We start from the raw sequence: 27,418 nt of genomic DNA on the forward strand, positions 1-27,418 counted from the left end.
CCCGGGCAATTCCGAATGGTGACCGCTAGTCCCCCTTACTGCTGCTGTACAAAGTGTCGATCAGCAACGACTACGACGACATCTGCAGGGAGATCACGGAGTATGCACAAGGAATTCGCCTGCCATGTAGGTGGTGCTGCAAGCGCTTTAAAAGCGCGCAGACTCTGGCAACGCATTTGAGAATATTCCATAGGTATAATGGATAAGGATAAATTTAACGAGTTAAAGTTCATACAAACACACTGGAGGGATTTAACCGTGGGGGAGATTTACGAGATAAAGAATTACGTGGTCTTTGAAGACTTGGACCGCCTGCGTTTGGTCTTAAAGAATAAAAAAAGAACATACACCCTTTGGGCGCCTGATAGGATAAGGTACGCCATTGAAGGGCAGGACGTTACCCATGTTATGAGTCATGGTAAAAAGGATGGCAGGTGGGTATTTGACGTAGTCAAGTATGAGCCTGAGAGTCCTCTGCATAATTAGCTTACACTGCATAGAAAAATGGATTTGCGTACCTGAGTAAATGTTGTGCAAATCTATTATACTAAAATTGACACAAATTTGTTTCCAAGCCAAATTTGGTCCAAATGTAATTTTTTTATCCCAATCAAATGTGAGTAAAAGTGTAGCATTCTTGGTATTTGCATCAGGTTTGGCAAACATTTTATTTCTATAACAAATACTGGGTTTTACAAAACATTTGCCACGAAAGCAAATTTGGTCCAAATTTAAATATTTGTGTCCCAATCAATTGTGAGTAAAAGTGTAGCATCATTGGTATTTGCATCAGATTTGACAAATATTTTATCCCTATAACAAATGCTGGGTTTTACAAAACATTTGCCACGAAAGCAAATTTGGTCCAAATTTAAATATTTGTGTCCCAATCAATTGTGAGTAAAAGTGTAGCATCATTGGTATTTGCATCAGATTTGACAAATATTTTATCCCTATAACAAATGCTGGGTTTTACAAAACATTTGCCACGAAAGCAAGTTTGGTCCAAATTTAAATATTTGTGTCCCAATCAAATGTGAGTAAAAGTGCAGCATCGTTGGTATTTGCATTAAATTTGACACATATTTTATCCCTATAACAAATACTGGGTTTCAGATAGGATTCGATATGCCACATACATGACGTCACTCTTTCTGTTCCAGAATACCAGTAATCTCACAGCATAAAGATCTTTCACATACATGACGTCACTCTTTCTGTTCCAGAATACCAGTATTCTCACAGCATAAAGATCTTTCACATACATGACGTCACTCTTTCTGTTCCAGAATACCAGTAATCTCACAGCATAAAGATCTTTCACATACATGACGTCACTCTTTCTGTTCCAGAATACCAGTATTCTCACAGCATAAAGATCTTTCACATACATGACGTCACTCTTTCTGTTCCAGAATACCAGTATTCTCACAGCAAAAAGATCTTCCACATACATGACGTCACTTTTTCTGTTCCAGAATACCAGTATTCTCACAGCATAAAGATCTTTCACATACATGACGTCACTCTTTCTGTTCCAGAATACCAGTAATCTCACAGCATAAAGATCTTTCACATACATGACGTCACTCTTTCTGTTCCAGAATACCAGTAATCTCACAGCATAAAGATCTTTCACATACATGACGTCACTCTTTCTGTTCCAGAATACCAGTAATCTCACAGCATAAAGATCTTTCACATACATGACGTCACTCTTTCTGTTCCAGAATACCAGTAATCTCACAGCATAAAGATCTTTCACATACATGACGTCACTCTTTCTGTTCCAGAATACCAGTAATCTCACAGCATAAAGATCTTTCACATACATGACGTCACTCTTTCTGTTCCAGAATACCAGTAATCTCACAGCAAAAAGATCTTTCACATACATGACGTCACTCTTTCTGTTCCAGAATACCAGTAATCTCACAGAATAAAGATCTTTCACATACATGACGTCACTCTTTCTGTTCCAGAATACCAGTAATCTCACAGCATAAAGATCTTTCACATACATGACGTCACTCTTTCTGTTCCAGAATACCGGTAATCTCACAGCATAAAGATCTTTCACATACATGACGTCACTCTTTCTGTTCCAGAATACCAGTAATCTCACAGCATAAAGATCTTTCACATACATGACGTCACTCTTTCTGTTCAAGAATACCAGTAATCTCACAGCATACAGATCTTTCACATACATGACGTCACTCTTTCTGTTCCAGAATACCAGTAATCTCACAGCATAAAGATCTTTCACATACATGACCTCACTCTTTCTGTTCAAGAATACCAGTAATCTCACAGCATAAAGATCTTTCACATACATGACGTCACTCTTTCTGTTCCAGAATACCAGTAATCTCACAGCATAAAGATATTTCACATACATGATGTCACTCTTTCTGTTCCAGAATACCAGTAGTCTCCTTGCATTCATACAACACCAGATATACATGTAACCAAAACATATATAAACCAAAAATGAGAACAAATATAGGATAGCAAACTGTATCATTTAGTTCTGTTGTTCTTTGGAAAACACTGCCAATGCATATCAAAAACTTAAAAACATTTTCCTTTAAAAGATAATTAAAAGATCACTATCTTTCAAATCAGAGATTATAAGTATTTCTAGTGTACAATATAAGATTTATCTCAACTAGAGTTCTATTCTGCTTTTTCTTTATTTATATGATATTAATATATATTTTTAAGTATCTTGTAGATCGGATTGTAAATGAATCAAAAATCTCTTTATCCTGTACATATCAGTCACCAACATAAATATTTGTCAATTTTCTCTGCATATCTTTTTCTAATATGAGGCTGGGGGGCAACTAGAAAACGTCACTGTTATTGTCCTCCAGGCTCAAATATCTCAACTAATCTCTATTCTCAGTCTGTAATGTCATATGCACAAATGATATGAATAGAAATAAGTGTAATCTCTTTATTATAAATATTTATTATGCATTTATATTATATTTAAATTTCTTTATATTGTCATCAAATGTAATTAATATTTAAGAGCAATAAACTTGTTCTGTTCTGTGTGTTCATACATGACGTCACTCTTTCTGTTCCAGAATTGATAATGTAATGTTCTTGTACATTCAACACTCAGAGAAAAATTAGTGAGTTTTTAATAAGTTCTTAGGGACCATTCATTTTTTATCAGGGAGGGGAGCCGGTTGAAATCTTGGGTAGGGGGCATGTCAAAGAATCTGGCTTATAGAGGGGGGGAGGCACATGTAGAAGAAGCAATGTCACAAGCGGGGGCATTCAGGTATAGAACATGAGGGGGGCAGCAGATGTCAACAGCAATATGGAGGGGGGGCTAGTTTTTCTTGTATGGGCTCTTGCTGTAGTTTCACTGCCCCCCCCTCCCTCCATGATAAAAAATGAACGGTCCCTTATTTAAACCAAAGACTTTTTATTTGCCAAAACAGTTAAACATTTATACCAAAGCAAACAAATAACACTATTTTGACTAGCAACAAAGTGGGAAGCTTTTTAATAAAGACATTTAGTTCGAAAAAACAAACTGTAGTCGGTCTTTTCAATCTTTCTTAGTTTTTGTCTGTATTTAAAATATTTTACCATCTGAAGATATAAGGGATCTTTTTCGTAGTCAGAAGTACTAGTATTAATTGTTGATGCAGTACTTGTATTCAATCTCTGATTCTCAACTTGAAAATTAACTTCAGTAGTAATAATAGCAGGAGTTGATGCAGTACTGGTATTTTCAACATCTAAATGAGCTTCATTGGACACATGCCAGTGATTGCCTTTCCCTTGTCCACAGGTTTTACTTTTCTTTGCCTTCTTTTTCTGCTTTGACCTCTTGATATAAGCCATTCGACTTGTTTTATTGTGCTTTCCCATCGTTAATTCCTTTTAAAAGAAATGGGCATCGAACGAGATTGGCGTGGTAAGCTTATATGATTTTAGCTTAGGACACAACGCACTCACAAAAATTTCGCGATCAATTTTTTTTAAACGGCAATAGTTTTAAATTGAGGATCATGTGGGCATTATAAATAGCACATGGATGCATGTCTTCGAAAAACCGAATCCCACAAAGCAATGCGCATCGCTATTACCACAGGAAACCCATTCAATGATAACAACAAAATAGCAAACATTCAACTTTAATAGTTCAGTAAACATTCAAGGGGACCTTTATGCACTGTTTTTATGTAAAACAGCTGTCTCAAAAAATTCTCTAACACCAAAAACAAAAGAAAAAACAAACAAAAAATAAAGAAAATGAAGAAAATAAAAGAGTAAGCTTAACATAGGATTTTCTTGCCATTAAAATATTGTTGAATTAATTACTTGGTTTCAAGTGGTATACCATGGAATATCCCATGTGTTTATTGTATTATTTTCTATGGCTTCAAGTGGTATACCATCCATGGAATATCCCATACCACAGTCAATTTTGTAATTTTGTTTTTGTACTCACTAGGCCTTATTGAGTGCAGTATGTACAAAGAAAATATACAGCTATTTCAAATATATATGTATTATATAATAATATAATAATATGCTAAATAGTTAAAGATGACTAAGTTCTTAGTTCTTAGATAAAGTAAAACGTGAATGACTAACGAATCAATTACCTACTACACTTGGATTTTCTGAGCCAAAGGACAGACAACCATGACCTTTTCACCCTTCAAAGTATCAACTGCAGGCACAAACTTTTGATGGATTCTTTGGACAGGAATGAAATTTGCTGGACCATCCATCTCAAACAAATCTCTGCACCAAACTTCAACAGGTGGCCCAAGATCCCTTTTCGCAGGGTGTTCCTGAAACCAGTGGACTACAGCAAAAACACAAGATACATACTGTCCTCCTATTTTGACATTTTGCTTGAGAAAGTATCTGATTATTCCTGGCCTTAAGTGAACACCACTTCTGTCAATTTTGCCACCAAGCTTACACCATCTTGCCAATATAAATGATGATCTTTGGCCAATTGAGTCACTTGATCCTAACTTCTCAGCATTAAATGAACATGAAGAGTATCTTTCAAACTGGCTTGTCACAGATGATTCATCAACTTCATCAAACAAATTGTTATAAACCTCCTTTAAAAAGGGTAAAAATTCAGGGTCCAGGCAATCTCTAGAATAGGCCATCATACAGTTAAATAAGTTACTATCACAGGCCCAAACTCCTTTTTTGAGTGGTCCAATGGAAAGAAGACTCGTGGCTATAGCACCTACATGTTCACTTTCTGCTGTTGATGTGTCACATGCATTTTCCATTAGAGTTCCAGCTTGTTTTCTCAATAGTCTTTCAAAAATTGGTTTAAAGTTCTCTTGAAATGCACTGGGGAATGGAATATCCCTTAAGAATTGATCAGAAGTAAACCTTCTCATCAGTTGAATTTCTACTGATTTCTGATTGGTACCATACTCCCCCAGGATACCATTATACCTTTCAAAGCTGAAGAGCCAGAAAGAGTATACTGGACCATAATCCAAAATGCAGTCCAAAATATGTGTATGAAGATGCATATTAGGGGTGATCTTTGCAGTACCGTACATGTTTTCAACTGCCTTGCAGAATTTTAATATGTATGTGTGAGCAAGCATTGCTTTGTTTTCTGTTATAACTGGAGTACAAAATAAAAAGCATGCCATTACAAAGTCTTGCCATATTTGCAAATCAGGTTTTGGCAAAATATCCCAAAGAGCAAACACTGAGTAGATGATTGTAAAATTCTTCCACTGATCAGCTGTAAATCCCCCATAGCTGTTTTCAATTTTCTTCGGCATCCTACCAATACTTGATGGAGCTTTGACTTTATCAATCTTGTCTTGTATTTTACCTAGGTGGTTTTTATTGATTAGGGGGGTTTGCTTTTCGGAGTGAATCCAAATATTTTTCATCACGTGTTTAGCAGTTCCAGTAAACAAGTTATGCATTGGGTCCACTATATGAAAACGCACACAGTCAAAATAAGGTAAAAACATCAGTTAGCTGAATCGGGTACCATATTGTGATTCCTTGGCAGTTCGATCAGCTGCAGAAGTCTGTTGCTGAGTATCTTGTGCTTGCTGTCTATGTTCTTTGTTTGTTCTGGGTTCACAAGGAGCAAATCCAGAAAAATCAATTCTTGTTGCAACGTTTCCTGGGAAAAATTTCTTACATTTAGAACAACCAAGATTTGAGCCATGTCCTGTGAATCCACAAACTTTTCTGGTAGCAGGGATGTCGCAACCAACGCATAGCAAAACACTACGAACTAACACCTCTGACCCAGCAACTTTCAGTTTGACACCTGTCCATAGCTGATTAAGCTCTGCAACTAGAGGCTGTAGATATGTATTTATATTTCTTTTTGGCTCTTTTGGTCCAGGGATGATTCCAACCAAGAAAACATTTTCAGGTTTGAACCTTTCTGCTCTTGGAAGATTCATTAAAACCATGTAGATGGCTCCAACACTATATATTGAATGCTTAAATGGCTGGAACCAGTCAACATTAAGCATAAAAGAATAATTTTTTGCTGCAGCTAAAAAAGGTTTTCCATCTACATACTGCCATTCTTTCCATAGTCTACCATCAAATACATCAGCAAGAAATGATTTTGGTACATTTCTATCACGCCAGCTCTCTAACTTTGTCATGAAATTTGGTCGTTGTAAAAACTGTTCCAGAGTAGACACTATGCTATTGTAACAGTACACTTTGTAGGGATATAATCTAGTTTTTCCACCTTTCAAATGTACCTCTCTCAAAAGTGATTCATTGCATTGTGTTCGACGGAATTGCTGGCGATGGTGTGGAAATTTAACAAATGTGCATTTCTTTGTGACATGCTTTCCAAATTGTAGAGTGTAACAATCATCAAAATTATACAGATTCTCACATTTTGGACAAACTACAAACTTTATGAATTTATCTTGATTTAGTCCCAATTTGTTCTTAAGCAAATGCAATGACTTTGGAATCAGCATAGCCAAGCCTGTTACCATGGGAACCATGGGCACCGTTGATCCCAGTGCTTCAAAGAAAGTTTTCAAGAAACTCAATAGAATATCAATTGCATTATCTGAGAGACTACAAAATGAAGACCATAGACATACGAATAGTAGCAGGCAATGAACAAGACCTTTTACTTTATCCAATGTACCCAAAACATTAACATCCACTGAATACAGGTTTTTATTGACCCTGAAATCACAGTCAACGTCTATGTCGTTCAGGTCCCATACTTCCTGTAGCTCTGGTCTCCTTTCGTGATATTTAAATTCATCATCACTCTCTCCCTCAGAAAGACCAACAAAGTTTCGATCTTCCGTTTCTAATTCTGCAATGTTGACACCTACCAAAGCAAATATATTTTTATTAAGCATAGTTTCATAACAAACTGTTATTTATTGTAATAGGAGAAATAAAATAAAACCCATGAAAAAACTTAAACAACTTTTTTTTACAGTTAAAACTTAAAATACCTTGAGGATTTCGATCTTCACAACTCGAAGTCGCTTCAAAATCTATACTGTTGTCCCCATTTATACTCAAGCTTGTATCACTATCGGTATGTTCTTCTTCGGAAGATTCGCCGCATATTTCCCACTTATTCTCCTTTTTGTTGAAATATAAATCTACATGTTGTCTGAATGTCCTCAAGGAAACAAACTCTTTGCAGTGTTCACAGTATTTTCGCTTTGAATTTGACGGCATGTTTCTCGGATTTGTTTCATGGTTGTCTGGCGGGAACTGTACCGGAACACAGGAATCCCATACCGGTATTCCAGTTAAATTATTGTCACGTGTCTGGTTACGTTTATCAGTTGATTTTAAAAGGGAGTTGATTTTAAAAGGGAGCGTTTGGGAGTGTAGAGTACATTCAGTCAAACTGTTGAATAGTTAGATAAATGTATCTTATAACTTAGATATGAGTATTTAGTTGACGTAAACTAAAATATTAACTAACTTATCTAATTTAGGTGACGTCAACTATTCAACAGTTTCACTGAATGGACTCTATGCAAACAGGAAATACCTATCATATTTCAATTAATAATTATGACCTTTGAAATTCATATCATGTAAGAACCACGTGCTGTATTTACTTTAAGCCAATAGCGTTACAGCTTATCCAAACAGCGCAAATCTAACCAACCGCATTCCAGAACTAAGATCACTGAAATCTAATACTCGAACAGTCATAAGGCGCGGTAAACTTGAGTGTGTGGTAGCCACTTTCAAATATCTTTTGTCCAGAACACGTGTATTCCTTGTTTCAAACTGAACGATCGTGGTAAAAAATGGCCAGACTGCCTCCTAACAAGCCAAGTCGTCGTCGTGATCAAGATAAGAGAGCCAGCACGAGTCAGGGAAAGACAAGGCCGCAGATCACCGATCCAGCTGAGCATGCGGGTAATTCTTCAACTGACACAAGTTTAATTCAAGAACCTCTGGAAGCTAGTACCCCAGTTCTTAATGAGACAAGCCGAGTTTTGCCAAGTGGTGGTTCACAGTTGTTCGAAACTCCGCGCACAACTGCTACCGAAAATCATCGTAGGTCAAGCTTCCTGAGCCTCCTTCCACCAAGAAATACCACGGATCATGAAGATCACGGAGATAGCCAAGCGGACATCGCTAATCAGTTAAACGAGTTTTTTAAAAGGCAAGACGCCTTCAACAAAAGTATAGAAGAAAAAGTTCAGTTAGCGCTGAATGAAACAGCAGAGAAAACAAGACAATCAAAACGACTTCCCAAGGAACTATCGGTAAGTCAATCAACAATAAGCTTTGAATTTTCTGTTTAGCATTAGTTTTGGCGCGCAAAGTTAGTTACGGTTGATGCTGTAAATTTATTTTACCATGCATTACTTGTGGTCTGTTACAAATCCCGCGCTGTGATTAACAAATTGCTAGTGATCTCTTATTGGTAGTAAACACGTAATAGCTAAAAGGTTTCAACCCAATGTATATATGTATCTTCTTTAGACTTGAACGATTGCACCTTGAGCTCTCGTGCTTTACACCATGAAGCGAGATTTTTACTGATTAAATATCAATGTCAAAGGCTACGAAATTTTACTTTTACTGGTATTGACTTTTCGTCTGTTTTTATCGCAGAGCAATGTAAGAGCAGTTTATGACAAAAGCGATAAAAAATGGGACTTGTCAAAAAAGTAAGTCTTTATTATATTCATACTGTTTCAGTTATTGTCATTGGAATTACCCTACCTATACTTAAACAATCAATCGCTGGTATTTATTACAGATTCAATGATCAAGATAGGGAAATAAATGCCGCGATCTTGGCAGGAGTTCGAAGCACTGATTCAAAGACTTCTACCGCGCTAATAGGCCCTTTGCAGCTAGTGGTCACGTGCTTGGATACCGCTTAGCAACACAAAACTGGAGAGCAAGCCTTCCAGTAAACAAAAGTTGTAATAGGTCAAGCACGCGTGGTTTTATACGATAGTTTCATCGTTCAAAACGCTTAATCCTTTTGCCCTATCTACAAACACAGTAAGATAATCTTAAATTCTCTCCTTTGGACTCGATTTTTGGTTCGAAGTAACGATATTCTTCGCGTTATCGCGAAAAAATTGTCACCGCCGGCCCGCTCGACGGCTGAAAAACATGGCGACTTCGCAAGGTATGTACTTCAAAACTCTCCTTTTTTTTGGTTTCTTTTCAATTATTGGACTTCTAAAATCTCTAAAATAACAGTTTAGATTGTGAATGGTGATCGATTGTAATTGGACGGCATTTTAATGGACGATTTGTTTATTTTTTGTGAGAGTGATTCCACGTCTAAAGTCAAGACTAACCCATGTTTACATATATTCGCTGTAGATGTTAGAACTCCCGACGAGCCATCACATACCAAGAAAAATTCTTCGTACCATTGTTGTGTTCCCTTGTGTAACGGAGATTCTCGATATCATCCTGATTTAAAGTTTCACCGCTTACCAGGCCGTGCAAGGGATGAGCAATTGAAAAAGGAATGGCTGGTGAAGATACGAAGAGATGTGGGCCCACACTTCAAGGTATATAGGAATCTAACAATATCAATGCACAATACGAATTGCCTGTGGATCTTTAAAAAACTGTAATGAAGATAAAAATAGTTGAATACAGTTACATTGTTATTAAAAGGACATTTGATTTATAATAGGTTAACAAAAGTACCAGAGTGTGCTCAAAACACTTCACTGAGGAAGATTACAATCCTCCCACTGATTCTGGACGTCAGTTGCTAAAAAGAGAAGCTGTACCATCAATCTTTGACTGGTCAACCAAATCCAAAGCAAGAAGAAAGATAATTCGACAAGTAGATAGGTAATGAATATCACATATTTCTACTTCAATACATTTCATTTAGACTTGACTGATGGAATTGTACTTGATGTTTATTTTGGTTTAAACCAAAATAATTTTATAATTTTAATAATTTAGTCTTTTATAATTTTTTATTTAGTGTGAACTGAGTGTGAACTGAGTGTCATCATAATTTCAAAACCTTTTTACAGAGACACTCAGACAGATGAAAGTGATGACAATGAAGATAATAGTCCCAGCACTTCTACAACCTTCAGCATGGATGACCTACAAGCACAAGTCCAGTCACTCAGAGCACAGTTCCAAGATGCACAAAAGCAACTTGAACAAAGTAGAAATGAAACTGCAGCTGCCCTCACTGAAATAAAAAGGGTTAAAGTTGAAGCTGCAAAAGAAATTGAGGACATTAAGAGGCAAGCTGCAGAACAATTAGCACTTAATAAATTTGGGCTTGAGAGATTTGGCACAGACAATGAGATCATAAGATTTTATACAGGTTTCCCATCCTATTTACATATTCAGTTCTTTTTTAAGTTTTTGCAGCCATGTGCTGCACAAATGACATATTGTTATGCCTCTGGAGAAAGAGAAAGTAGACCAGACTCAAGAAATATGCTTCTTGTGGATGAATTGTTTATGTTTTGTGTACGCCTCAAACTAGGTCTATTCGGACAGGATTTAGCTCATAGGTTCCGAATACATAAATCGTCAGTTTGCAGGAAATTGATCACATGGACTAATTTTTTGTATTTTCTTCTTGGTAGTCAAGTGATCTGGCCTTCAAGGCAATGACACCGAGAGCTTCGTCATGACTGAATCACCAGGTTCTAACAAATCTAGAATGCCGCTGCACCTTGTGATTTCCTTATCACTAATCCCCCCTGTGTAAAGGCTAGAAACGAAGCTAATAGCTCCATTAGGGGTAATGCCTATCAAACCCTTGAGTGTAGTATTACTCTTATAACTAGAATAAAGCTGCGACTGAAGTAGTAGGGAGGTAGGTGTTTGAACAAAAATCTCTGTACAATCTAAAATGACGTGTGCTTGCATAAAGCTTTTTAAAACCTTCTGGCATAAACCTATCAACATCTTGCCTTGAAGGCCAGATCACTTGACTACCAAGAAGAAAATACAAAAAATTAGTCCATGTGATCAATTTCCTGCAAACTGACGATTTATGTATTCGGAACCTATGAGCTAAATCCTGTCCGAATAGACCTAGTTTGAGGCGTACACAAAACATAAACAATTCATCCACAAGAAGCATATTTCTTGAGTCTGGTCTACTTTCTCTTTCTCCAGAGGCATAACAATATGTCATTTGTGCAGCACATGGCTGCAAAAACTTAAAAAAGAACTGAATATGTAAATAGGATGGGAAACCTGTATAAAATCTTATGATCTCATTGTCTGTGCCAAATCTCTCAAGCCCAAATTTATTAAGTGCTAATTGTTCTGCAGCTTGCCTCTTAATGTCCTCAATTTCTTTTGCAGCTTCAACTTTAACCCTTTTTATTTCAGTGAGGGCAGCTGCAGTTTCATTTCTACTTTGTTCAAGTTGCTTTTGTGCATCTTGGAACTGTGCTCTGAGTGACTGGACTTGTGCTTGTAGGTCATCCATGCTGAAGGTTGTAGAAGTGCTGGGACTATTATCTTCATTGTCATCACTTTCATCTGTCTGAGTGTCTCTGTAAAAAGGTTTTGAAATTATGATGACACTCAGTTCACACTCAGTTCACACTAAATAAAAAATTATAAAAGACTAAATTATTAAAATTATAAAATTATTTTGGTTTAAACCAAAATAAACATCAAGTACAATTCCATCAGTCAAGTCTAAATGAAATGTATTGAAGTAGAAATATGTGATATTCATTACCTATCTACTTGTCGAATTATCTTTCTTCTTGCTTTGGATTTGGTTGACCAGTCAAAGATTGATGGTACAGCTTCTCTTTTTAGCAACTGACGTCCAGAATCAGTGGGAGGATTGTAATCTTCCTCAGTGAAGTGTTTTGAGCACACTCTGGTACTTTTGTTAACCTATTATAAATCAAATGTCCTTTTAATAACAATGTAACTGTATTCAACTATTTTTATCTTCATTACAGTTTTTTAAAGATCCACAGGCAATTCGTATTGTGCATTGATATTGTTAGATTCCTATATACCTTGAAGTGTGGGCCCACATCTCTTCGTATCTTCACCAGCCATTCCTTTTTCAATTGCTCATCCCTTGCACGGCCTGGTAAGCGGTGAAACTTTAAATCAGGATGATATCGAGAATCTCCGTTACACAAGGGAACACAACAATGGTACGAAGAATTTTTCTTGGTATGTGATGGCTCGTCGGGAGTTCTAACATCTACAGCGAATATATGTAAACATGGGTTAGTCTTGACTTTAGACGTGGAATCACTCTCACAAAAAATAAACAAATCGTCCATTAAAATGCCGTCCAATTACAATCGATCACCATTCACAATCTAAACTGTTATTTTAGAGATTTTAGAAGTCCAATAATTGAAAAGAAACCAAAAAAAAGGAGAGTTTTGAAGTACATACCTTGCGAAGTCGCCATGTTTTTCAGCCGTCGAGCGGGCCGGCGGTGACAATTTTTTCGCGATAACGCGAAGAATATCGTTACTTCGAACCAAAAATCGAGTCCAAAGGAGAGAATTTAAGATTATCTTACTGTGTTTGTAGATAGGGCAAAAGGATTAAGCGTTTTGAACGATGAAACTATCGTATAAAACCACGCGTGCTTGACCTATTACAACTTTTGTTTACTGGAAGGCTTGCTCTCCAGTTTTGTGTTGCTAAGCGGTATCCAAGCACGTGACCACTAGCTGCAAAGGGCCTATTATGAGTAAGTTTTTAAATTAATGATAAGTGATCCAAGACTTTATAGCTTACACAATTCCAATTTTGATTAACAGGAGCAATGAGAGTGCATTTCAAAACAAAAAAGCGGCAAAGACAAAACAAAGAACAAAAGAAAGACTCGCAAGTGCTGAAAGAGCAAAGAAAGCGTTCGCGACTGAACTCGGTAAGTAAAAAAGCACATCAAACTTTTTCGTGAACAGCTTGAGAGTTGAACCTTTTCCTCATATAATATAGTAAAACAATGGTCTCGGTTTTCAATTTGTCCCCGTTTGACCAGTAGGAAAGGTATCTTAAAAGGTTTTTCTTGGCCTTTAATGAAACTCGCTCACAATAAGAAACAAAGAAATTTTAATAACAATAGGCGATTTCTTATTACTTCTGATAATTTTTAGCACCCGGGCTAATAAATAGGACATCTGGTATACATGAGACAATTAATAAGCAAAATAAATATTTACTGATTTTCCAGGGTTAATATTCAATCATCGAATAACAGAAGAGCTAGAGTGAATATAATTTCCCTCAGTGTGCATCTTGTCTCATATGACGCTGTGACTATTCATTACCGCTCCTTTGTTATCCGACGATTGAATATTAGCCTTGGAAATCGATACGCGAGGCCATTTTATAGGTTCAAATTCCAAAGTACTGTGGTCTAATCATGTCGTATGCGCAATCCATTACATTATGATACCACGTTTGACAATGTTATTTGTCGATCCTTCTCGTCTCTTCTCAGAAAAAGGCCAATCGTATCAAAGCGCTCAACCAGTCTACGTCCATAGCTGAAGATGACAAAAAAAAAATACTGCAACGTCATGACAGTGGATTTTATGTACTCGGAAGAGTCGGCATCCGAAGACGAGTTAGATGCCGAGGATCCATCGGAAGAGTCCGATTCGGAAGAAGAGGGGAGCAAAAGAAAGAAAAGGGACTTCTTTCTTTTGAAACCTCTCCCATGGAGAAGCGAGGAGGTCACTAAACTGATGAAAGTTTTGGACAAAAAGTCAAAGAGGAGGAAATCTCAAAAAAGTCTTAACATGAGTTTAGAGAGAAGGGTGGGACCTCCTTCTAAGAGATTGGCTCCCATTGATGCCCCAGCCTTTTCTCTTAGATAGGCTAATTGATTGAGTGAATGCGTAAAAAGCTAATGTGGCCAGACCATTGATTAATATATTATCTACAGCATTTGGCCGAAATAGCTTTGTACTCATTGAATACATTAATTGATGCATTTTATTTTCCTATCGGTATTTCTAACTATGCACGTCCTTAAATAAGGACGGCATTCACAAATTAGCCTCCATAGCGATACTTCATGTTAGTACGATCATTGTGATTTAATATGCGGCCGATTATTTTCAATAGACCTAATCGGCTAGCGTGTTGCTACGTACGTTGCCACCCAATTCAATTCTGAGAATGTTTCATTGGTAGTTATATTTTGGTTTTAGAGTTGAATTCGTAGAGACAAACTATTCTATTCCCAGAAGGTTTGACTTGGGTGGTAACGTACATAGCAGCACGTTAGCCGATTACGTCTATTGAAAGCACTTTACGAGTTGACTTGTTGACAACCCCAAAAACGTCCGTCAAAATGAAGTATCAATTTGTTGCAGTTCAGGGAGACAGGACAAAACAAATGTCAAAATGAAATTGTAATAATACTATTTCTGTCATTATTGTCAAAGAGCAATAAATTTTTTTCTTGATGTAACCTGAGTATCAATGCAATGTTTGGTTAATACATTAATTTACAATATAAATATTGAAAACATCATGCATGTAGCGAGTATAGGTGGTACACATATGTTCACTGGAAATGCGAGCAAATTTCGTTATTTATCTCGAAAAGAAACATGATTTTACTCACATTTGCTCCTGAACCAAAAATGTTCAAATACGAGTTTTGCGATGCATAGGCAGCCTTGAAAATATATGGCAGTTGACGTAGATTTGTTTAACTAACAAACGCGAGCAAATTTGGTCGTTTACCAACAAAGCAAAGCAATTTCTGTATACTAAACTTTACTCACATTTGCTCCTGAAGCAAAAATGTTCAAATACGAGTTTTGCGATGCATAGGCAGCCTTGAACATATATGGCGGTTGACATAGATTTGTTTAACTAACAAACGCGAGCAAATTTGGTCGTTTAATAACAAAGCAAAGCAATTTCTGTATACTTAACTTTACTCACATTTGCTCCTGAAGCAAAGGTGTTCAAATACGAGTTTTGCGATGAATAGGCAGCCTTGAAAATATATGGCGGTTGACATAGATTTGTTTAACTAACAAACGCGAGCAAATTTGGTCGTTTACCAACAAAGCAAAGCAATTTCTGTATACTTAGCTTTACTCACATTTGCTCCTGAAGCAAAGGTGTTCAAATACGAGTTTTGCGATGCATAGGCAGCCTTGAAAATATATGGCAGATGACATAGATTTGTTTAACTAACAAACGCGAGCAAATTTGGTCGTTTACCAACAAAGCAAAACAATTTCTTTATACTTAACTTTACTCACATTTGCTCTTGAAGCAGAAAACAATCAAATAACCAGTTTTCTACACATTGGCTTCGTTTTCAAATATTAAAGATTATTCACATTTGCAGATAGTCAATTTTGTAGTAAATATTGAGTTTACTAACAGGTTTGCACGCATGCAATTTTAACGCAAATATACAACAGCACTAACATTTTACTCTGATCGCCAAAGTAAATCAAAGACGGCATTTACCGGCTTTGCTTCATGCGCAAAACCGATGGCAAATCACAGATTTGTACTGAAGCAAATATAAGCAAATTGGAACAAATGTGGTATTTACTTTAAATTTGCTTCACATTTGCGGTGCAGGAAATCCATTATTCTATGCAGTGTTACTAGCGCGTCTGCTAAAGTCCGCTGCGCTTTAGGATCCGCGGATCACCAATGCCCCACAAAGGATACTTCGGGGAATACCTTGCCACAATGAAGGCAGGTGTATTTTTTCTCCTCACGAATTGCGGGGGTTTCAGGGATTATGCAGTCGCTTGGTAGTTCGCATGTAATACAGTCCATATATTGAAAGGGCGATTAGGAATCCTCCAAAGAATGCGGCTGCGTAGGCTAGCATATACCTTTAAAAGGGGTCCTTATTTTTATTGTTGTATTGTTGATCCCTAACAAACAACAAGAAAAATAAGATCAGGATTTGAGACTCTTTGCACAAACCCTGCTTTACTATTAAAGGCCCCCAGAAACTATTTCAAAGAGTGTCTCAGAATGTTGACAATAAGGTTAAATCTTTTTTAAGGATGCCTGGAAACTATTTCAAAGAGTGTCTCAGAATGTTGACGTTTAGGTTAAATCTTTGTTAAGACAGTTGAAGATATGTTCCTCTTCTCTAACACAACCACAACGATCGCACTCCTGCCTCCAATACTCCCTTTTAGTCCACGGAACGCCTTCGGCGCGTTCAAAAGAGGGGAAAGTACGGACTATCTTCTTATGGTAATCTATGCGATTCCTTAAGTAATCCTCTTTATGCGGGCAGCGACACATCAAATCCGCACATTGGTAGCAATCCACGCCTTCCAAGTCGTAAGCGCGGGAGAGAAACCTATAATTCACTTCATGCGTTCTCCGGTGCGTCTGTAAACGTTGACGACTACTAAGTATCTTATTACAGAAACTACACTGTCTGGTTCGATTACAGACGCCCCTTTTCAGATGCTGCTGCATTTCGAAGGGGTTGTGGAATTCCTTATTACAGTCCTTACAAAGCGCACAAATGCGTTTATCCTGATGTTGTTGCATCTTTTGAACGGTGCTGAATTCCTTACCGCAATCCTTACAAACCTTACTAATTGGCTTCTTCGTGCAAACTCCATGCCGAACATGGTATTGCAGTCTTTGTTTGCTGCTGAACACCTTTTTACACATCAAACAGTCCATATATACTTAACAGTATCTTAGCCTCCATTTAACATCCTTAACAAAGATTTAACCTTATTGTCAACATTCTGAGACACTTTTTAAATAGTTTCCACATATACTTAACAAAGATTTAACCTTATTGTCAACATTCTGAGGCATTTTTTGGAATAGCTTATGGGCGACTTAACAAAGATTTAACCTTATTGTTAACATTCTAAGACACTTTTTAAATAGTTTCCAGGCATCCTTAATAAAGATTTAACCTTATTGTTAACATTCTACGGGGGATATGGCATGAAGTCCTTAACGGACTCCTTAGCCCACGTTGCCATCGTCAAGAGCGCACCAAACCTTTCCGCGCGCTTCAGACCGCACATTTCATCGCACAACTCCTGCACGCGCTCTTTTAACCGGTCTATCTCCTCCCTTTGCATTTCTATGGTGTCTCTTTTATCTTTTGCGTCGGCGACAATTCTTTGCACTGCTTCCACTGGCTCCATATATATCAGGTAACAAGTTCCCTTCGAAAGAAGGGATATAAATGAACCCAGATCACATGCCTTGTAACGCTCTGATAGTAGGACCCACCGGCTGCGGAAAGACCCAGTTCGTGGTGGAGCAGCTATTAGGGCCCTTTAGATACCGATTCGACTATATCGTGCTATTATGCCCCACCTACGTGAACAACCGCACCTGGACGAGCATAGGCGCAAAAGATGACGACTTCTTTGTGGACATACTGGATCCTAATGAGTTATCCAGCCATCTTAAGTTTTGGCATAAGCAATTCCCTAAGGAAACACAGACACTCCTCATACTGGATGACATCGCCTGCGGGGATGATGTAAAAAGGCGCACTTCCGAATTAGTGAAGCTCGCTTTCAGCGGTAGACACGACAACATTAGCGTTTGGTTGCTCTCGCAGCAGCTTACCAGTGTCTCCAAGCCTTTTAGGGAAAACATAGGCTCCCTGGTCGTATTTTATACTCAAAGTAAGTCTGATCTGGAAACCATTTTGAGCGACTACGGCGGTGAGGTAAGCAAGGAACAGTTACACGAATACATGCGGCACCTAAAAACGCACCAACATTCCAAGATGATCTTCTCTTTGAGGTTTCCGTATTCCATTAACATATATGGAGATTGAGCAGCTCTTAGATGAAGTCCCCACGCAGCTAGATGAAAGTAACCTCAAGGAACAACTCAACATCCTTGTGTCTTCGGGGAAGTGTAAAGAAATGATAGGCAAGGAACTTACCCATGAGCAAGTTAATAAGTTGTCAGAAGAGGAAGTTAAGAAGTTCCATAAGAGGTACGGGGCTGCCCTTGCAAGTAAGACCACGGACGCCGTAGCAGACTCCGCTATCCGACTTGCTACTAAATTGCTTGGACTCGCGCTGCCCATAGACGACGTGGAGCAACTGCGGAAGGACATTAGCGAGGACTATGTCATCGCTCAAGAACTTAAGATAACCTGTGGGTGGTTGTCTTTGAAGTGCGGTAAGTTAATGGCAGTCGCCTCTGCGGCTTTGCACGTAGCTCAGCACGTTGACTTGAAGGAACTTGCGGGCACCTTTGGGGCCTCTTGGAAGGACTTCAAAAAGGACAGAGAAGTCGAAAAGGTCTTCCAGGCAGCACTTGCTGAGGTACCTGATCAAGTCGCCTCAAGTACTTAGTCAAGTCGTCCTTAAGTACCTGGTCAGGTCGCGCCCAGGTTATTTCCAAGTCGTCCTTAAGTCCTTCTCAAGTACTTATCAAGTCCTTCAAGTCCTTAGATATAAATGAGTGAACCAGAGTCGAAGGTAGAGCAGCCCCAAGAGGAGCAGAAAATTACCAAGGCTAAATCTCCAGGCAGAGTCGCCGCCGGAAAGAAGCTCGCGGAGATGAACAGGAAGAACAAAGCCAAAAAAGAAGAAAAGGTGGAGGAAAAAGAAGAGGAATCCTTTATTAATCCTGGGTACGTCATGGGCGCGTTAGGAGTTGCTATAGCAGCAGGCAGCCTCTACTTACAATGGTGGGCTACGAAGCCAAAAGTAGAACCCCCAACATATCACACACCCGTGACGCCTCAACCCGCACCTAAAAGTAGGATCCCCGTAATGGAGTGATAACCTTCTCACTCTGTAATATAATGTCAACCGCGTTATTGAAAACTGTTGAAGAAGCAGCTATCATTACTTCCATCGTTGCGGGTATTGGTTGGGTAGGCAAGAAAGTGCTCAAAGAAGACTTTACTGAAGACCCAAGCAAGAGCTTCGCTAATTTTGCTAAGATGACCGCTGCCGTATAACATAACTCGTGAAAATCCCTGTGATTTTCTAATATATAATGGCTAGCGTGGTCACAGGTGGAGTTATTGCAGCTTTAGCATTCACTGGAGCTAATTATGGTGGTCAATATTTGGATAGATTAGTTAGAGGTGATCACAGCGGAGACAGCCGCCGAAAGGAAGAGACACGACTTAGCGCTGGAGAAATATCAAAGGGACGTGGCGGCTTGGAATGAAAAAAGACAAGCTTACAGGGATTGGTTGGACAAGAATTACCAAGACCAAATGCAGGCAGACAAGAACTTCGAAAATACAGACTACGCCTTTAAGAGTGACCGTCTGTAACCATCCAGCAAAACGTGGCAAACTTCGAAAAATCGATTTCGCTCATACTTTCAAGTTAGTTAGGGTAATGTATCCTAAGAATCGCTGTATAGTTGGTTTGATCAAATAACGCTTTATTATGGAGAAAAATGGAATTTTTCAAACACTCCCGAAAACGCCGTTCGCGACAGTAAATTTTGACTCAACTTTCGCGGCTGCTGGACACAAAATAAGCAACACTGGGAATTAAAACAACCCATATTCTTGAAGAACAATCTATTGAGTACGATATGCGTGACTTTGGGATCAATTGTACAATTTTAAGATAACAAAATAATTTTATTCGCTAGACGTGTGTTTAGAGTATCAAAAAGAAGGTCTTACAAAAATATTCATTCTGAATGTGCTTAACCTCTCAGTCGCGTGAAACTTCGCTGGTTGATTATTCAGATATTGGTCTTTCTAGTGATGTAAAGAAATCTTTGGGCAAATGATTGTCTGTCACGCAGTATGTCTTCAAACTTTGGTCAAATTACTCATTTCTGACCTCTGGCCGCTTTCTATAACAGACAAGATACTAGCGTTTATAAGTAAAATATAAACTCAAAAACAAGCCTAAAACACTTTTATAGCCTTAAATAATGTAGCTGTTTAAGAATTCTTACCTGGCAAACTCTGAAACCTGGATTTTTATGAATGTTTTTAGACACAACATCGATCTGGTTTCTTTCATTACCGACTCGAACTTGTCAACGATGACACGCTGTTCACCTGTTCCGAAGAAGGATGCGTAAAAACTTTCCAAAGATTTTCATGTTCTGCATCTACTCCAATAAAATCGTGGGTGCCTCTGTCACATACATTTGTTCGGTACTAATTATGAACCTTAGAGGCCAGTGATCATTTATGATGACATGCCAAGCAGAAAAATTGCATGTAGTGTATACACGGTTCAACTTCTTTAAAATCAATTTAGAACTGTTACCATTAGTAAGGTTCTACTGCAGGTTTTCCCCCTCTTTATTAGTCATTCATATTATAGATTATCATGTAATTCAGCAAGTTTTACTGGAATAGTTGTGAAATTTTTTATTGTGTGTGTTTGCATCATCATTAAAACAAATTAAAACGATTTTTTAATCAATCTGGGTTTCCTGTGTTTTGCACCACAACAAGAAAGGTTGGGCTCCCTGTGGCACTCGGCCGTTGACAAGTTCGAGTCGGTAATGAAAGAAACCAGATCGATTTTGTGTCTAAAAACATTCATAAAAATCCAGGTTTCAGAGTTTGCCAGGTAAGAATTCTTAAACAGCTACATTATTTAAGGCTATAAAAGTGTTTTAGGCTTGTTTTTGAGTTTATATTTTACTTATAAACGCTAGTATCTTGTCTGTTATAGAAAGCGGCCAGAGGTCAGAAATGAGTAATTTGACCAAAGTTTGAAGACATACTGCGTGACACACAATCATTTGCCCAAAGATTTCTTTACATCACTAGAAAGACCAACATCTGAATAATCAACCAGCGAAGTTTCACGCGACTGAGAGGTTAAGCACATTCAGAATGAATATTTTTGTAAGACCTTCTTTTTGATACTCTAAACACACGTCTAGCGAATAAAATTATTTTGTTATCTTAAAATTGTACAATTGATCCCAAAGTCACGCATATCGTACTCAATAGATTGTTCTTCAAGAATATGGGTTGTTTTAATTCCCAGTGTTGCTTATTTTGTGTCCAGCAGCCGCGAAAATTGAGTCAAAATTTACTGTTGCGAACGGCGTTTTCGGGAGTGTTTGAAAAATTCCATTTTTCTCCATAATAAAGCGTTATTTGATCAAACCAACTATACAGCGATTCTTAGGATACATTACCCTAACTAACTTGAAAGTATGAGCGAAATTGATTTTTCGAAGTTTGCCACGGATTTTAAATTTTGCTTGATCGTTACAGACAGTCACTCTTAAGCTCTATGCGCAAGCACACCCCGCGGCATTAACGGGGTTGAAAAAGCCTCAGTTTAAGAATTACTACCAGCCTTCTAAGAAACAAAAAGACAATGAATTGGTCTTCGTAGGAGTCGCAGGGCTGGCGGGAGGCGTGGCTTTGGCGTATTTAGTCTAATTCAGCAAGCGTAGCTTGCTTCTAGAAGGAAACTGTGTTTCCTGAAATATATGATCGTCTTTTTGGAAAGCGACAAGAATAACTTTACCACTTATCTGAATCCCCCCATCAAAGCCCATAAGGTCCGGCTGGTTAGTTGCTCTTTGTACAATTCTTGGTATAATTTAGTCAATGCCTTGGTCACCGTACTTAAGGCGCCCGGGAAATATCAAGGCGTAATGCTACCCGATGGACATTACACGCCAATCACCCTTGCTAAGGAGCTCGCCAAGCGCGGTTATACTCTCACCACGGGATTGCTGCACGAAATGACCCTCAAACAGAATATGCCAAACTATTCATTAACTTTTGGAAAGTCTGACCCATTGGGGTCATTATTATGTGCCTCGGGCAAGACAATTACCGACACAGCCATACCTGTGAAATGGAAAGTCGCATCCTCTTACGAAGTCTATTGCGATTTAGTCCATAGTTACAACAATGGAGAAAAGTCTTCTCTTATGTCCAAGTTTCTGCCCAAAGGTAATCCATTTGACCCAGTAGAATACACTCCCATTTCTTTAAGCTAGGACTTGTCTAATTTGGTAGAAAACATAAACATCACCATTAAAGTGAACGGAAAGACGGTGGATTTCAACGGACGCAAGATCAATCTCGTTTTGGAATTCATATAATGGGCCGCGTAGAGGACAAACTCAAAAGGATTTACTATGGGCCTGAAGGCTATTGGAAAGGAGCGTCGGCCATCAAGAAACTCGCGACCGCGGCCAGGGTTTCAGAAGAAACGGCTAAGAACTGGCTAAGAAAACAAACTCTCTGGCAGGTTTATCTTCCCGTGCGCAAGTACATTCCCAGGCCCAGCTTTACCGTAAATACACCTAATGAAGTTCATCAGGCGGATTTGCTTTTCTTACCGCACGACAAGGTGAGAAAGAAGACCTATAGATACGCTTTGACCGTAGTTGATATCGCAAGCAGATACAAGGACGCCGAACCCATAACCAGCAAGGATTCTGGGGAAGTCGCAGAAGCCCTAGGTAGGATTTATAAGCGCGTCTTGAAATGGCCCAAGCTGCTGCAAGTGGATGCGGGGACAGAGTTCATGGGCGTGGTTACTAAGACCCTGAAAGACCACAGCACTAAGATTAGGAGAGCCGAGGCAGAGTACCACAGGGGTCAGAGCATCGTCGAAAGATACAATAAGACCTTGGCCGAGCGCCTCTTTGGGTACCAGTATTGGAAAGAGCTGGAAGATCCCTCCAAACGCAACAGGGAATGGACTCAGAGACTCCCCCAGGTCGTCGCGGCTTTAAATAACGAGGCGGCCAGGGCTACGGGAATGAAACCCAAGGATGCCATAAAAAAGAAACACGTGGAACACAAGTCCTACGTCAGAAGTTCGAGGGCGGTCGGACTGAAGGAAAAAAAGCTCCCCCGCGACATAGTGGTCAGATACCTCTATCAGCCGGGGGAACTCGAAGGTGGCAGTAAGAGAGCCACGGATCCTAACTGGTCCCTGGAAACGTATGAGATTTCGAAGTCCGTCACCAAGGAAGGGCAACCCGTGTTGTATTACCTAGATGGCCCAAGTCGTGGATTTGTCAAGGAAGAGCTGCTCATAGTCCCCAAAGACTCAGAGTAGTGCTGCTCCACGCGCCCGATTGCACTCTAGGCATGTCAGTCTTACGTTGCCTCTGCAATGCCCGCGCTTGTTGTTGATACGATCCACGGAGAACTGCTGATCGTCATTTGGGTCAAACCTCCATAGTAGAGGTATGTTACATTTGGCACACCTTGCCCCTTTCTTATAGACGTCGTCCACGCATAGGTCGAACGTCATATTTTTTTCTTCGTCGTGCCGCTTGTAGCGAAGGAGTTTCTTAGCAATGTTCTCTTTGGCTACGTCCTCTGGCGTTTTATCGTAGCGCAGTTGCGGACCCCAGGCTCTTTTTAACTGTTTGACATATTCTACGCGACTTACGGCGGTGTAGATAAGGTTGCTCCAACACAGCCGCTGGTCTATGATCCATAAGGTTTCTTTTATGGTAAGCCCTTGCGCGCTGTGGACTGTCATGCAATAGCACAAGCGCCAGTCTGGATGGGAGGTTATTTTTTTCACCTTTTCTATGGGTACCCAGGCTTTATCATGCGTTACTGCGTTCTGCAGTTGGATGTCGGTACCAGGTACCCAGACGTCGCGGCGCTGCATGCGGGTGTCGTGGGGTTTGTAGCAAACAGGTACGGGATGCGTAGGGAAGCGCTCTCGGTGTATATTTAGCAAATCCTTTTGTATGCGAGACTGTGCTGCGCGTTTGCTGCTCAGCACCAGATCCTTTGGATGCCATGTGTAAAGGAAGTCCTCGTAGGACTTCGCTCGTACACTTTTGCGCAGCGTCTTTCATTGGTCGGCGTCACTGAGCCCCCTTAATTCCGCTTTCAGGTTCCTTACTTGATCCTTACTGCGGTAGTCGGTGTTAATTTCCTCCGCATGGTCTACGAAATCTTTCAGACATTCGTGGGGCATCTCTCCGGCTATTGGAGGAGGCTGGCAGGGATCTCCGGCGAATATTACTTGACACTTTCCACGGAGGAATTCTACGAATTCTTTGAGGATTTCTAAAGGAACGGTGCAAATCTCATCCCAAAGTATCACCGGAGGTATGTCGTGGATGGCTTCTGGTACCCACTTTTGGCCATTCCAACGAAAGAAGCTGTGGTACGTTTGGGCGTCGTGGCCCATTTCGCAGAGTTCTCTTTCCAAACGGTGCGTTGGCGTTAGCACCTTTATCTTAGGAAAGAGTTCTAACACACGCGTCGTCTTACCGCTGCCTCCCGTACCGTAGAGGTAAGACAAGCGTTGGTAGGAAATGGGGTCGGCAACTGAAGGTAGAGGCTCTTTGGTAGGCGTTACGGTGCCCTGGGTGTGCTCGCCGTGATATTCTACACGTGCCCTCCAAGACCTTATCTTCTTATCTTTGACGCGCCATTGGCCACTTTCTGCGAGTTCATCGGCAGTGTAGAATTCCTTCATCTTTTCCAATACGTGCGGTTTCACGTATAAGGAATCCGTGGCTACGCGTGGAATGTCTTCTTTGTCAAACCGCAAGAGCATTGCGAGAAGGTTAATGAGCGCATATGCAAGCATACTGGCGCGGAGATGGTAATACTGCGGTCGATGGTCCTGGTAATAACACAGCGCATTCCATTCGTGTAGTTTATCGTCGACAAGGTAGTCCCATTTCTCTACAGACACCATCGTTCCTTTGTCATGCGCGCGCTTGATGAGGAAGCTTAGCTCGCCTTCGTCCGTTATCAGGCGCCGCTGCATATGTTTTTCACCTTCTTTTGCGCCCTGCGTGAATTTACCTATGACCACACGCGCTGTGGGGTTATGCTCCGGTAACCATTGCGTGAAGGCGCTATGACAAAGTATGGCTTCATGCGCTGTGTATTTTAAAAGTTTGCGCTCTTCAAAGAACTTCAATAGGGGCACCGGTATCCATTCTTTCTCCTGCAGGTGCTTCCCATACCACGCATAGATTATGGGGTGCAGACCCGCTGCTAATTTCCAGGTGGTCAACCGTACAAACCCCGTTGCTGGGGCGTCGTAGTGACCATCCAACGCAACACGAAAGAACTGTGAATCTGGATGTCCGTAACGGTCGTAATATTCCTTACAATCTCCTAGGCCTTTGAAGCTTGCGGGGTAACAATGTTTCATATCCAGCGACACGTATTCGTCTTCGTCGTATTCCATGTTCCACAGGCCACCATGACCGTGCTCTACGCAAGCTTTAGCTATGTCTTTGAACTCCTCCGGCGTGGATTTCCAACCGTTTCTTTTCTTTGCGGCTAAGAAGTCCAAACTGCGACTGCTAAGCACTTCGTCGGAGAAGTCTTCTCCTAAAGTCTCACAGGCGCTTTGAATGCGCAGCTGTTCCACTTCAGGACGATACAAAGTACCATCTTGGGTCATAAATTGACTTCCCTCCGCATCCATTAACCAAATAGAATTCTCGTGCATTAGTTCTGCAAGCGGCGACTCCTTGTAAACGCGCGTCTCCTTCTTTTTGGGGAACCTTAACTCCCTCCACGCATGTGCGTTATGCTGGTAAATTACGATAGGCGCACCCCGGCCCCCATACTTGTGCGTCCCGGAGTAGATGAAGCCGTCGGTGATGTCTTTCACGTGTATACGACTTTCTAAAGCAACCTCTAACTTCTTGATGTTGTCTATCGTTGCTCCAGCCCTACGCGTATCTTTTTCCCATTTCCTGATGGCTTCTCTTCTCTTTAAAGTTAACTTACCGCCACGAGAGGAATCCTCAAAGAACTCTCTAACCAGCTTTCCTACGCAGTTACCAGGATGGCGCATTGGTTTAAGTTTTTTAACATCTGGCTTCTTGATCTCGTAAGCAGCATAAATAACTACGGTAACTGGATATGCAACTTCGTAGAACAGCATGTCGATGCCCACCAGCGCTCCAGGTCTCGTATCCTTGCTTAAAACAAACAGGTTCTGCTTACCAGACGCCCGTATTGGATTACGCCCCTTTTCTATTATCCACTCACCGTCTAAATACTTTATAAACGTCAACTCCAAACGGTAGTCGCCTTCAGGCATTAAGTCGATTATCCTTCCTGCTCTTTCCTCGTCCATCGTATCGTCTGTATCTCCCTCCATAAACGTTGTGAAGGCAAAGTCCGCATCCAGGCGATCCAACACCTGAGTCCTGAGCTTGCGCACAGTCTTGTTTCGAATGCTTTTGATGGCGTCCATCTATAACTAAGGAATATCTTAACCTCCGTTTGCGGTACCCGACACAGCAGCTAAGGGACTTCTCGCAAAAGCAAACAGTGTAACGCACCTACTTCACACGGGTTATTTCCATGCCGCCAAAAAGTTTCCCATAGGCGCTAACGCGGGTAATTCCCGTGAAAATGACATAGGTTCCTGGGGACTTCGCGAGTCCCCCTTACTGGTCTACGGGTTTGGTACGGGTAAAGTGGACAAATCGGATATTTGCCTAAAAGTCCGTAGAGTTGGCTCGAATAATTCCCGCTGCCGACGCTAGTGCGTAAACACGGGTAATTCCCGGGCGATTCCGAATGGTGACCGCGAGTCCCCCTTACTGCTGCTCATATGTCGTCTTAGGCTGCCTGTTGAAGTAGCAGCCGACCGAGGCACTCTTTAGTTCACATGTGTTTACACAGGCGATTTCAGATGGAAACCTCTTAAAAACCTCATTTTTTGCAAATTCAGTAGGCCTAGACCCACACATCTGCTTTGAAATGACATACCAGAATTTCGAAGGGTCCAGAGACGGTCCAGTAACACGATTGAGAGTCCATTCTCGATCTGAGGGTTGCTTGGAAGTTTCCAATGGCGGAGTCTTGGAAGTCCCTGCTTCCATTTCGATCCCGCGCAGACTGACATCCAAATCAAAGGCATGGTGCTTTTCATTTTGAACTTCCCGCGTTAGTTTACTATTACTTATAAGTAACTTTCGTTAAGTTGAAAATAAATTTTTGTCGCCTTCGAAAGCCCTTTTCATGTAC

At 40.1% G+C, this 27,418-nt stretch overlaps 5 protein-coding genes across 9 annotated transcripts; 2 read left to right on the top strand and 3 right to left on the bottom strand.

Annotated features, from left to right (window-relative positions):
- Positions 1–4,232: 4,232 nt before the first annotated feature.
- On the bottom strand, positions 4,233–6,667 carry LOC116308116 (uncharacterized). Its single transcript, XM_089028580.1, has one exon. The coding sequence runs from the start codon at positions 6,000–6,002 to the stop codon at positions 4,641–4,643; it is 1,362 nt and encodes a 453-aa protein (XP_088884706.1). The 5' UTR covers positions 6,003–6,667; the 3' UTR covers positions 4,233–4,640.
- Positions 6,006–6,659, bottom strand: LOC148911941 (uncharacterized). The gene has a single exon (XM_089028589.1). The coding sequence runs from the start codon at positions 6,657–6,659 to the stop codon at positions 6,006–6,008; it is 654 nt and encodes a 217-aa protein (XP_088884715.1).
- Positions 6,668–8,074: 1,407 nt separating the features above from the next.
- LOC148911942 (uncharacterized) lies at positions 8,075–14,941 on the top strand. The gene is made up of 4 exons (XM_089028365.1): positions 8,075–8,771; positions 9,124–9,179; positions 9,272–9,374; positions 14,010–14,941. The coding sequence occupies exons 1-4, from the start codon at positions 8,307–8,309 to the stop codon at positions 14,340–14,342; spliced, it is 957 nt and encodes a 318-aa protein (XP_088884491.1). The 5' UTR covers positions 8,075–8,306; the 3' UTR covers positions 14,343–14,941.
- On the top strand, positions 9,404–13,387 carry LOC148911943 (THAP domain-containing protein 2-like). 4 transcript variants are annotated; one of them, XM_089028584.1, is made up of 5 exons: positions 9,404–9,652; positions 9,853–10,046; positions 10,175–10,338; positions 10,530–12,728; positions 13,278–13,387. In XM_089028584.1, exons 1-4 carry the CDS (start codon positions 9,637–9,639, stop codon positions 11,128–11,130), a joined length of 975 nt encoding a protein of 324 aa, XP_088884710.1. In that variant the 5' UTR covers positions 9,404–9,636; the 3' UTR covers positions 11,131–12,728; positions 13,278–13,387. The 4 variants fall into 4 exon arrangements, with proteins under 4 accessions (XP_088884710.1, XP_088884709.1, XP_088884711.1 ...); XM_089028583.1 differs by having other exon boundaries at positions 10,530–12,672; XM_089028585.1 differs by having other exon boundaries at positions 10,530–12,653.
- On the bottom strand, positions 11,303–13,170 carry LOC148911944 (THAP domain-containing protein 2-like). Of its 2 annotated transcripts, none has more exons than XM_089028581.1 (4): positions 12,904–13,170; positions 12,510–12,703; positions 12,218–12,381; positions 11,303–12,026 (listed from the first exon to the last, which is right to left on the bottom strand). In XM_089028581.1, exons 1-4 carry the CDS (start codon positions 12,917–12,919, stop codon positions 11,303–11,305), a joined length of 1,098 nt encoding a protein of 365 aa, XP_088884707.1. In that variant the 5' UTR covers positions 12,920–13,170. The 2 variants fall into 2 exon arrangements, with proteins under 2 accessions (XP_088884707.1, XP_088884708.1); XM_089028582.1 differs by lacking the exon at positions 11,303–12,026 and adding an exon at positions 12,054–12,078 and having other exon boundaries at positions 12,904–13,159.
- Positions 14,942–27,418: the final 12,477 nt, after the last annotated feature.

Source organism: Actinia tenebrosa, unplaced genomic scaffold (assembly GCF_029948245.1).
Source record: "Actinia tenebrosa isolate PJP-AT-01 unplaced genomic scaffold, QUT_ActTen_1.0 PGA_scaffold12__29_contigs__length_12842862, whole genome shotgun sequence".
Classification (NCBI taxonomy): domain Eukaryota; kingdom Metazoa; phylum Cnidaria; class Anthozoa; order Actiniaria; family Actiniidae; genus Actinia; species Actinia tenebrosa.